Source organism: Equus asinus, chromosome 23 (genome assembly GCF_041296235.1).
Source record: "Equus asinus isolate D_3611 breed Donkey chromosome 23, EquAss-T2T_v2, whole genome shotgun sequence".
Lineage (NCBI taxonomy): Eukaryota > Metazoa > Chordata > Mammalia > Perissodactyla > Equidae > Equus > Equus asinus.
Window position 1 is genome coordinate 27,024,524 of NC_091812.1, and position 13,173 is coordinate 27,037,696.

Below are 13,173 nucleotides of genomic sequence, written 5' to 3' on the forward strand. Positions count from 1 at the left end.
CCACGGATTTTTTTCTCATTCCATACCGCTGTTACAGGGAATCTCATCCACATCTTGTAGCCTGAACTATCAGCCTAATGCTGGTAACTCTGAGAAATCCCAAGGCCAAAAGAAAGAGTACAGGAGAAAGAACAGATAAGAGAGATCTTCAAAAGTTCAGAAGCTGGAAAGAAGATGGCCTTAGCCGATGTACCAGAGAGGAAGAAACGCAATCTTAAATGCCCATAGATGGAGATGCCAATAAAACACAAGATGAATCAAAAAACAGAACCCTGGAAAGATTCAGGAACTGGGGTAAATGGCAAAGAGGAAGGATGGTGGAGGGACCGGATGATGATACAGGGATTGGTTTAAAGTCTGTGTAATGAGCAGTTGGACTTCTATGTACCCTCCCTACCCCAGTCCACACAGCCAATCAACTATCCCTTTCCCACTCTAGTGAGAAGCAAGGGTTTATTCTGGACAAAATGAACCTGACAGGCTAAAGACTCCAAAACCACGTACATGAAGGTACAGGGAGATCCATCTACCAGAAACAGACACATTAAGTAAAAGTTCTACATAATAAACAATCACATCTACATCCACCTACTATTACCAAGCTAATAAAGTTGTGCCAGGAAACATATGTAATCAGAGTAGACTATTTGGCTCAGGAGTAAACATTCATATATGGCCATGATAACATAAACAACGAATACTGATTTAACTAAAAATCTAACTCTATTAGGAAGATGGAAAATTAGGGTCGGTCTTCATAGTCCATAGAAGGAAGCTTATACATATACATATACAAATGGTGTATGAACAGAATACATCAAATAGAAGAAGAGTACTCATCTTATGTAGCAATATGGAGATAAACACAAACACACGTTAAAAACTTGAAAGTAGATCTGCAGAGGGCAGGGTGAGGGGCTAAGCCAGGAGACAGTTTTTTTTTCCTTTAATTATGGGTCCTATACTACTGTTTAACTTTTAAAGCTATGTATATGTATTATCTTGATAAAATAAAAATAATTTTTAAAAGGAAAAAGTCTAGGAGACTTAAGAAAGAGAAGACTGGAAGAGAGGAGGATTCTGGGGAAAATGGCAGAGTAGAAAACACCAGGAAGCTGTCTTCTCATGTAGACACAACAGCACAGGCAGAAGCTGCCTAATGTAAGTATTTCAGAACTCTGGAGTCTATCAAAGGCTTGCAACTTCAAGAGGAAGGCTTAGAAAGTAAATTGCAATTAATTTATATAAATTCCAGCTCTTAGCACAGCAGCAGCTACCCCTCCCCTGCCCCCAGGCTCATGGCAGGCAGCTATGCACTTCTTCCTAGAGCAGCTTGCACACAACTTGCTGGAGTCAAGGTGAGCACAAGGGGCCCTATCCTCTGAATATCTGGAGGTCTGTGGTCTAATTGCTGACTGCCGCTTCTGATCACAGAAGTGCAAAGAGAAAAGTGGACATTGTTTTTGTACCATCCCCCATTGTTGCAAGCCCCTCATCCTCCAGCTCAAGTGACATCCAGGGAATTTAAAGGGCCAGTATCTAGTTTTTTCTGCCCCCTTCATTGTTATCTTCTTGCCCTTTCGGGAGCAAAACATTAAGGCTAGGACATTCAAAAGCAACTGCACATATGGGGAAAACTAGAATGTGACCACACATGTTCAGGGAAAGGCACAGGCTAAGAAAAGATCTGAGAAGACCTTAAGTTTATACCTCAGGCTGATCCTTGGCACAGAGACATCCTAGAATAATCAAAAAATAATAATAAACACAAGCAGTAATAAAAAAACAGAAAACCATGGGGAGGGGGGAGAATTTGATTTCCACAGACACCACATTGTTAGATTCAAATGTCCAGTTTCCAGTGAAAACTCACAAGGTATACAAAGAAACAGGAAAAGTACGGTCCTTCAAAGGGAAAACATAAATCAACAAAAACTATCCCTGAAAAAGACCTGACAACAAATCTACTAGACAAATCTTAAAACAACTGTTGAACAGATGCTCAAAGAACTAAAGAAAGACGTGGAGAAAGTAAAGAAAACAATGTATGAACAAATGGAAATATCTATAAAGAGATAGAATACCTAAAAAGAAACCAAACAGAAATTCTGGAACTGAAAAGTACGACAACTAAAAGGAAAAATTCACCAGATGAAGATTCAAAGGCAGATTTCAACAGGCAGAAGAATCAGTGAACTTGAAGATAGAACAATGGAAATTATCAAGTCTAAGGAACAGAAAGAAAAAACATTGAAGAAAAGTGAACAGAGCCTAAGGAACCCACAGGACACCAACAAGCAGACCAACATACACACTGTAGGAGTCCCAGTAGGAGAAAAGAGAGAGAAAGGGGCAGACAGAATATTTTAATAAATAAGAGCTGAAAACTTCCCAAATTTGAAGACAGATATAATTACACATATTTAAGAAGCTCAAGAACCTCCAGGTAAGCAGAACTCAAAGAAATCCACATCGACACACATTATAATCAAATGTTCAAAAGCCAAAAATAAACAGAGAATCTTGAAAGCAGCGCGAGGGAAGCTACTTATCACATACAAGGGATCCTTAAAAAGATTTTGAGCAGATTTCTCAACAGAAACATTGAAGGCCAAAAGGCAGTGGGTCAATATATTCAAAGTGCTAAAAGAAAAAAAATCAAGAACGCTATATCCAGAAAAATTGTCCTTCAAGAGTGAGGGAAAAATGAAGACATTCCAAAATAAACAAAAGCTCAGAACATGTGTTACCAGCAGACCCACCCTCTGACACATGACGACGGGGGGTGAAATAAGGTGAAAATAAGAGGGCAGGGTGAATAAGAGGACACTACCCAGTAACTAGAAGCCATATGAAAAAATAAAGACCCCAACAAAAGATAATACATGAGCAATTTAAAAAGCTAATATTATTGTGACAATGGTTTGTAACTCTACTTTTTGTTTTCTACAGGATTTGAGAAACTAATATATTTATAAAAAAATTCTTAGCCTAAAAGCTAGTATTATGGTAACTGCTTTGTAACTGCACATGTTGTTTTCTACACAATTTAAGAGACAACTGTATTTAAAAGAATTATTAGTTTGTTTTGGCAACACAATATATAAAGATGTAATTCTGTGACATCAGCAACTGAAAGAGTTAGGGACAGGGCTGTAAAAAAACAGTTACTGTATGTTATTGAAGTGAAGCTGGTATAACTTCAAAGTAGAGTGTTGTAACTTTAGGATGTTAAATATAACCCCATGACAACCACAAAGAAAATAGCTATAGAATATACACAAAAGGAAATGAGCAAGGAATTTCAAAACTTCTCTACAAAAAAAATCAACTGAATCAAAATAACAACAGTAATACAGTAATTGAGGGACAAATAAATATGGTGAGGCATATAGTAAACAAACAGCAAAATAACAGAAGTCTCTCCTTAGCAGTAATTATTTTAATGTAAACAGACTAAACATGTCAGTCAAAAGACAGAGATTAGTAGAATGGATAAAAACACATGATCCAATTACATGCTAGCTATAAGACACTCACTTTAGATCCAAAGACACGACCAGACTGAAAGTGAAAGGATGGAAAAAGATATTCTATGCAAATAGTAACCAAAAGAGAGTACTGGTGGCTATATCATCAGACAAGACAAACTAGAAATAAAAGAAGGTATAAGAAATAAAAAAGGACATTATATATTAATAAAAGGTTCAATACAGCAAGAAGATATAACATTATAAATAATTATGCACCTAATGACAAACTAGCAATATATATGAAGTAAAACTGATAGAATTGAAGGGAGAAACAGACTGCTTTATAATAATACTTGGGAGACTTGAATATACCACTCTCAATAATGAATAAAACAACCAGACAGAAGATAAGTAAGGAAACAGAGGACTTACACAACACAATAAACCAAATGGATGTAACACACATATATAGAACACTCTACCCAACAATGCCAGCGAACACATTCTCCTCAAGTGCACATGGGACATTTTCCATGACAGACCACACGAGGACACAAATTGAAGTCTCAATAGATTTTCTTTCTTCTTTTTTGCTTTTCTTTTTGTAAGATTTTATTTTTCCTTTTTCTCTCAAAGCCCCCTGGTGCATAGTTGTGTATTTTTAGTTGTGGGTCCTTCTAGTCACGGCATGTGGGATGCCACCTCAGCATGGCTTGACAAGCAGTGCCATGTCCACGCCCAGGATTTGAACCGGCCAAACCCTGGGCTGCAGAAGCAGAGCGCAAGAACTTGGCCACAGGGCCAGCTCCTCAAGAGATTTTAAAAAAAGGTATCATGCAAAGTATCATCTCTGACCACAACAGGATAAAATTAGAAATCAATAACAGAAGTAAAACTGGAAAATTCACAAATTTGTGGAAATCAAACATTCTTAAAACAACCAATGGACAAAGAAGAAATCATAAGGGAAATTACAAAATACTTAGAGATGAACGAAAATAAAAACACAACATACTAAAATTTATAGGACACAGAAATAAATATTAAGGGAAAAATTTATAGCTATAAAAAATAAGAAAGATCGGGCTGGCCCCGTGGCCGAGTGGTTAAGTTCGCGTGCTCCGCTGCAGGTGGCCCGGTGTTTCGTTGGTTCGAATCCTGGACGCGGACATGCCACATGCCACAACTAGAAGGACCCACAACGAAGAATATACAACTATGTACCGGGGGGCTTTGGGGAGAAAAAGAAAAAAAAAATAAAATCTTTAAAAAAATAAATAAATAAAAATAAGAAAGATCTCAAAACAACCTAACTTTAGAAAACTTAAACAAACAGAAAAAGAACAAACTAAACCCAAAGCTGGCAGAAGGAAGGAAATAATAAAGATTAGAGCATAGATAAACTAAATAAAGAATAGAAAACCAATAGAGAAAAATCAACGAAACCAAAAGCTGGGTTTTTGAAAAGGTCAACAAAATCAAAAATACCTAGATGGACTAAGAAAAACAAGGTAAGTCTCAAATTACTAAAATCACAAATGAGAGTGGGAACATTACCACCAATTCTACAGAACTAAAAAGGATTATGAGAGAGTACTGTAAACAATTGTATGCTAACAAATGGGATTAACCAGATGAAATGGACAAATTCTCAGAAACACAAAACCTACCAAGACAACAATCACAAAGAAATAGAAAATCTGAATAGACATATAACTAGGAAGATTGAATCAGTAATCAAAATTCTCCCAGTAAATAAAAGCCTGGGACATGATGGCTTCACTAGCGAATTCTACCAAACAATTAGAAGACAATACCAATCCTCCTCAAACTCTTTCCAAATTCTGAAGAGAAGAGAATACTTCCCAACTCAATCTATGAGGTCAGCAATAATCTGACACCAAAGCCACACAAAGACACCAAAAGAAAACTACAGATCAAAATGGATCAAAGATTTAAATATAAGACCTAAAAACTATAATAAACTCTTAGAAGAAAACGCTGGGCAAACGCTGCAGACAGTGGATTTGGCAATGATTTCTTGCACATGACATCAAAGGCACAGGCAACAAAAGAAAAAGTAGACAAAATGGACTTCATGAAAATTAAAAAATTTTGTCCATCATAGGACACTATCAACAGAGTAAAGAGACTACCGACAGAATGGGAGAAAATTTGCAAATAATATATCTAATATGGGTTAACATCCAGAATTTATAAAGAACTCCTATCACTCCAACAACAACAAAAAACCAAATTGACTAAAAGATGGGCAAAAGATTTGAACAGACATTTCTCCAAAGAAGATATACAAATGGCCAATAAACACATGAAAAGATGCTGAAATATGAATCACTAGGGAAATGCAAATGAAAACTACATGAGTTACACTTCACTCCCACTAGGCTGCTACTATCAAAAAAACAGAAAATAACAAATGTTGGCTAAGATGTGAAGGAACTGGAACCCTTCTGGACTGTTGGTGGGAACACAATATGTTACAAGTCCCTATGGAAAACAGTACAGCAATTCCTCAAAAAATTAAAAATATAGTAGAATTACCATATGATTCAGCAATTTTTCTTCTGGGTGTATACCCCCCCCAAATTGAAAGCAGTGTCTCAAAGGGATATGTGTACACCCGTGTTCAGAGCAGCATTATTCACAATAGCTAAAGCATAGAAGCTACCCAATTCTCCCTTGATAAATGAAGGGATAAGCAAAATTTGGTATATTTGCAATACAGAATATTATTCAGTCTTAAAAAAGAAATTCTAATATATGTTACAACATGGATGAACCTTGAAGACATGATGCTAAATGAAATGAACCAGTCAGGAAAAGACAAGTACTGTAGGATTCCACTTACATGAGTAGTCAAAATCTTAGAAAGTAGAATGGCAGTTGCCAGGGAGTAGGTGTAAAGTGGGAGGAATGGATGAGTTATTGTTTAATGGCTATAAAGTCTCAATTTCTAAGATGAAAAGAGATAAGGAGATGGATGGTGGTGATGGCTGCACAACATTACAAATATATTTAATAACACTCAACTGTACACTTAAAATGATTAAGATGGTAAATTTTATGTGTATGCCACAATAAGAAATTTTTTTAATAAAAACAGGGATTGTGTGTAGGGATAAATGACTACAGAGGATATGAAAGAACTGTGACAAAAATGAAAAAATAATTACAAGAAGTGTTGCCACGCACAATGAATTGGTTAAATCTCCTTTAATGTTTTTAACCTGTTTCTCAAAAGGTAAAATGTTTATCATTGGATTTTATTTTTTAATTAAAAAAACCAATGCATGGCAAGGCTAGTGAAGTTAGTACATACATGTATTTTTTAAGATGCTTAGCTATTAAATGAAGGACAGAGGAACAGAAGATAAACAGATGAACAGCTTAGGTTAGGAAGACGATTTTATGTTTGAAGATAAGAGAGGTTACAGTATTTCACATGCTAAGGAAAAAGATTCACTAGAGGGAGAAGTTAGTTAGACTACAAAAAGCAGCTGGTGATGGTGGCCACAGCACAAGTGGACAGCGATTAGATTTCTGCAGGACATCTCTTCCACTGACAAAAGAAAGGGTTGAAGTAATGCACCATTTTTGGTCTTGGTTGAATAGCAAAGGATGTGAAGCCAGGGAGAAAAGAGATTTGAGAAAATAGAAATAGACTGAGGGAATGGGTATCTGCAGAAAGTGAAAAACTGATATAAGGGGGACAAAAAAAGGCTAGAAAGGTTAAGAGAATATACTTGATGAAATTAATTACTATAAATAAAAACTAATCTTACTCATAAACTAGGTATATTATTTGCCCCAAAGTAAATTTCTGCAAGGTAAAGTTTCTGTCACTATGACAAAACACATAAACCACATTAAAATTCCCCATGTAATAAGAGTCTCTCATATTTGTTAAGTAATCTCAGTGCCTCCAGAGAAAAATAATATTCAAATATTATATATATTGATATATATTTATACGTTATAAATATTGATAAATATTTAGGTCTTTTCCACTTTTTTTATTACCATTCTTATCTATTGTTTTCTTTACCTTGATCAGCTACTTTTTGTTTTGCTTCTTCTATTCTATTTAGTTCCCGTTGCTTTGCTTCTAAAAGTTGTTTTTCTTCTTTTAAAGCATCATATTTTATTTCTACAGGAAGCATAAAAAGGAAGAATCTTAATTACCTTAAATTTAAATCCACTCGTTCCAAAACATATCCTTGAAAATAATCACTAACTCAAAGTCTACAAAAATTTACAGTAAAGTCCAATTTAATTTGAATTACCAAATAAGTTTAAATATAAAAAATCTCAAAAACTTCCCCAAAAGTATTTTGAACAAATATAATTATCAAATATAAAGATTTTTTTCCATGCACAAAAAAGAGCAATTCAAATTACAATGTTTAAAATTTGACTTACTAGAAGAAGGCACTATGAGTAAATAAATGTCTTCCAATACAGCTTCAACTGGTTGAGTATAAAGGTTTTTCCATGGAATTACAAGATTAAGAATACCTACATGAAAAAAAAAGACAAAAATATTATTCATTCAATCTACAGCTACTGTCAGCCCATTTCCTGTCAGACGTGAAAAGAGATAAAGTGGCCTTTGACCTTACGAACTCAGTCACTTTACAGAAAGCTATTCTACAACCAAAAACAACAAGCCTTTGTTGTCATGATTTGAAATTATCTGTACTAGTATTGTTGGAAAATCTACCTGATATTCTAAATATTTACAAGTTTCTATTTATGGTGATTTGTGTCAAAAATATACCAATATTCTTCCATTAATCAACAATCCTTGATATCATAACTTTGAATTTCCCCAATTCTTACTCTAACTCCCTATAAGTATTTTTCTTACACTTTAAAAAAGCAGACTATATACTTTATGTAAGTGTACATATGTGCACTTTTCACATACGGAGATTATATATATACACACACATATATATAGTAATATAAGTGTATGATTTTCACCATAAGTGTACATATGCACAAAGTTCTACGCTAATAATCAAGGATCATGGGCAATATTAGAAAATTATTCAAACTAATGAAAATGTTTATCACAATCCAATAACAAAGTATTTTAAAAAGCATTAGATTTCTTGAACTAAAAAATACTATGTAAGAGGTTCATCATACCATTTAGTTTGGTGCATTTAGAAAATTTTCATAATAAAAAGTTTTAAAATTTTTTACAAAGTATGAGTCTCTAGATTTAGAAATAATTGTCCTGATTGAGGAAGGCAAAAATTACTAAATACACTATTACTGCATTAAGTGGTTAGTAATTTGGGAAAGGAAAAAAATATCTACTTAGATCTATCTCATTACATAACCCAAAAATGGGTAAATGAGAAAAAGATTTAATCATACAATGTCTATCCAGAGAAAAACAAACTATCTGATTTCTAAAAGAGAGATAACTTTCTAAGTTTTAGAATCAGAGAAGATAGTGACCATGTCAAATTTATGTACACTCCAAAATATAACCAAAATGAAATGAGCAGATTGACAAAACAAGTGTGCCAAATTTGACATAGTGAATTTATTTATAAATGTACCAAGCAGAGCCAGCCCTGATGGCCTAGTGGTTAAAGTTTGGCGTTTTCCGCTTCAGTGGCCCAGGTTCAGTTCCTGGGCGGGGAACCACATCACTCATCTGTTAGGGGCTATGCTGTGGCGGCAGCTCACATAGAAGAACTAGGACTTAGAACTAAAATATACAACTACGTATTGGGGCTTTGGGGAAGAAAAAAAAAATGTACCAGACTGCTTACACACATAGACAAACATACACTAATAATCAAAAAAAGCAAATGAACAAAAAGACAGAGAACAGTGACAAAATAGCATTAAGTAATCAAAGAAACACATATAAAATTAACAATGAAGCATTCTCACCACTAAATCTTTTTTTATAAAACCAAACTGTTTTTTATTCTCATTATAAAGTGCAGACTTCTCACAGAAAATTTGGAAAATTCAGAAAAATATGAACAAAGGCAATTCCAAAAATCTTCCACATGAAGACAACTACTTCTAAAATATGTGAGAACTTATATTTCATATGTATGTAATTCTGCATGCTAAATGAGGGAAACTTTCAAATATCAGTAAGATTAACAACACCCAATAATGGCAAGGGGACAATAAGTTTCTAAAACTGGTTATACTACTGTACCACTTATTTGGAAATGTGTACTTCTTTCATTCAACAAACTGTTCTACTATATGCCAGGTATTGTGATAAGTGGTGAGGATACAATAAAAATTAAATCCACTTCTCAAGAACCTTATTGTCAAGTAGAAGAAAAAAATAATAATGATATTAAAGAATGACAGGTGCTATGATAGACGTATGCAAACAACACCTTAAATGATTCTCAAAATTATCTAGTATTTAGTGCAGTGTACTTTCCACTATGTTATATTAACAATGAAAATTGCCTTACTATTATTTTTAAACATGGTCAGGCAAGAAAAAATAAGAAGGAAAGAAGGCAGGCTCTAAATGAAATCAAGTCTATCTATTCTTACATATTTTTGACTTTTCTTGAATTGATGTTAAATTTATATACACTGAAATACGATAATTATAAAATTCAATGATTTTTGGAAAAATTTTAAAAGCTACATGAAAATGTTTACTGTAATATTTTTATACCAGTGGAAATACCAGATTATTCTACAATGTCCAAATATGCATTCATTGGATTATTGCACTACCATAAGAAATAAATGAGGTCAAATTAACATACATTATGAGAAATCTTTATTAAATGTTAACTTAAAAAATTGAACATAAAATCACACATATATCAAGATTACAAGTAGTCAAAATGTATACATGTAAACAATCACATACAAATATGCAAAAATAAACATGTTAGTCACTAATCATCAGGGAAATGCAAATCAAAACTACAATGAGATATCACTTTACACCTGTCAGAGGGGCCATAACTACGAAGACAGAAAACAACACATGTTGGAGGGGATGTGGAGAAAAGGGAACCCTCATACACTGCTGGTGGGAATGCAAACTGGTGCAACCACTACAGAAAACAGTATGGAGATTTCTCAAAAAATTAAAAATGGAAATATCATATGACCCAGCCATCCCACTACTGGGTATTTATCCAAAGAACTTGAAAACAACAATTCAAAGAGACTTACGTACCCCTATATCCATTGCAGCACTACTCACAATAGCCAAGACATGGAAGCAACCCAAATGCCATGGACTGATGAATGGATAAAGAAGATGTGGTGTATATACATACAATGGAATACTACGCAGCCATAAAATAAGACAAAATCATCCCATTTGCAACATGGATGGACCTTGAGGGTACGATGTTAAGTGAAATAAGCCCAACAGAGAAAGACAAATACCATATGATTTCACTCATATGTGGAAGATAAACAAACACATGGACAAAGAGAACAGATTAGTGGTTATCAGAGGGGAAAGGGGGTTGGGGGTGGGCACAAGGGGTAAAGGGGCACATACATATGGTGACTGACAAATAATAATGTACAAATGGGGCCAGCCTGGTGACACAGTGGTTAAGTTTGCACGCTCTGCTTTGGTGGCCCGGGGCTTGCAGGTTCGGACCTGCATGGGTACAGACCTAGCACCACTCATCAAGCCACACTGTGGCAGCATCCCACATAAAATAGAGGAAGACTGGCACAGATGTCAGCTCAGCAACAATCTTCCTCAAGCAAAAAGAGCAAGACGGGCAACAGATGTTAGCTCAGGGCCAATCTTCCTCTCACACATACACACAAAACACAACAATAATGTACAAGTGAAATTTCACATTGTTATAAACTATTATGACCTTAAATAAATAAACAAATAAATACGTTAGGGGGAAAAGTTAGGGGTGACATTTTTTCCCCTCTTATTTATGCTAAATTGGTTTTAAATTGAAGGGGGCAAGAGATAGAATTTGAGTCCCAGCAATGTCACATCATGAAAACTTTCTCTGGCACGTGGTCTAACAGCAACTGTAAATGCACAAACCTGTGGCAACATCATCATGTAACTTACACAGGCTTTCAGAATACTTTGTTCCCCAAGTGACATCAACAACATTTATATAATGCTGCAACACTGTATAAATCGTACTATACAAACTAAGTAACAAAAATACCTCCAAGGGACAAATAATGATACTATCGTCTTGCACCATATTTAAACCAACAAAGTATAAACAATAGTTTAAACAATAAACTTAATAACCCAACATAATTTAAGAAACCAAACATACATGTTTTTATTCAACATTTTAAAACATCATATTCCAATCAGTTTCTGCTCACCCAATTAACTTAAAATGTAAACTATGAACACCAGGGAAATAATACAATATTTCCTGCAAACCTAGAAAACTTCCAGAGCAGAAACTAGGTTTCCGTTCGGTCCCTAGCCACACTGCCTGGGATGATCCAAACCCTACTCCCTGTACCACACATCCACTGCCAATCAGAATACAGCAACATTAACTAGTATCAGAAACCTATGAAACTGAGATAGTTATGCTCTATTAGATTTAATGCTTTGGCTCTCAATTAACTTATTTTTAACACCTAATAAAATGTATAATTTAAAATGTGTAATTTCATAAGTATTAGACAAGGGATATACGGACCACACAATATTTTTGCTATACAACTAGTATCTAACTAGAAGAAAACACATGATTATTTCCAATTAATGCTCAGAAACTTTAAAAACATCCCATTATAGAGATACTAGACATATTATTCTACTTGCATGTCCAGTAAGAAGGACATTCAAACAATAAACATAGCTTACCTATATGACCAACTTTAATTTTAAATGGCACATCAAGTTGACTCTACAAAAAAAACATGTAAAATATTAGTACACGAACAGTTCAACAAAACAGATAACTTTTTTCTTCCCAAAATTATTTAAAGGATTTAAGTTAACTTATACCTTCCCTTTACCTTCAACACTTATTTAAATTTATGTTTATAATTTCAATATTATTCTCAAAACCATAAAATTCAGGGAGATTGGTCCTTTTAAAATAAATAGGGGAAAGGTTCTACAGCAATACTAATCACTTAAGTTACCCATACCAGCATGACTACCGCTTTTACATTATTTGACCAAAAAAAGTGAGAAATTCCACTGTTAGTGTATTCTTGTAAAAAGATTAAAACTCCATTATGCAAATGAAAAAAACAATTCTCAAAAACATTTCTCCCCATTCAATGGGGAAAAAGACAACCTTTTAAATAAATGGTGCTGGGAAAACTAGATACCCACTGCAAAAGAAAGAAGTTGGACTCGTACCTTATACAAAAATTAACTCAAAATGGACCAAAGTCCTAAACACAAGAACTAAAACTGAAACCCTCAAAAGAAAATATGTTAAAATCTTAACATGAGACTTGGCAATAATTTCTTGACTATCACATCAAAGGCACAGACAATAAAAGAAAAAATAGATGAATTCAATTTCTTCAGAATTAAAAACTTCTGTGCAGAGACACTATCAACAGAGGCATAAGGCAATCCACAAAATGGAGATTTGCAAATCACATATCTGGCAAGGGGAAATATCCAGAATACATAAACAACCACAACTCAATCAAAAACAAAACAAAACAAAACTCGAGTAAAAAG

General features: G+C 34.3%; 1 protein-coding gene across 7 annotated transcripts in view; it reads right to left on the minus strand.

Annotated features, from left to right (window-relative positions):
* The window catches only part of VPS13A (vacuolar protein sorting 13 homolog A), a 231,748-nt gene that overhangs the window by 202,390 nt on the left and 16,185 nt on the right, over positions 1-13,173 (minus strand). For all 7 annotated transcript variants that reach the window (XR_011497472.1, XR_006525972.2, XM_014832544.3 and 4 more), the window contains 3 exons: positions 12,334-12,376; positions 7,914-8,009; positions 7,540-7,641 (listed from right to left, as the gene is read on the minus strand). Coding sequence is in view for 4 of the 7 variants with exons in the window: in XM_014832544.3 (XP_014688030.2) it covers positions 7,540-7,641; positions 7,914-8,009; positions 12,334-12,376 (241 nt within the window). In the remaining 3 variants the exon portion in view is untranslated. The remainder of the gene's footprint in view (positions 1-7,539; positions 7,642-7,913; positions 8,010-12,333; positions 12,377-13,173) is intronic.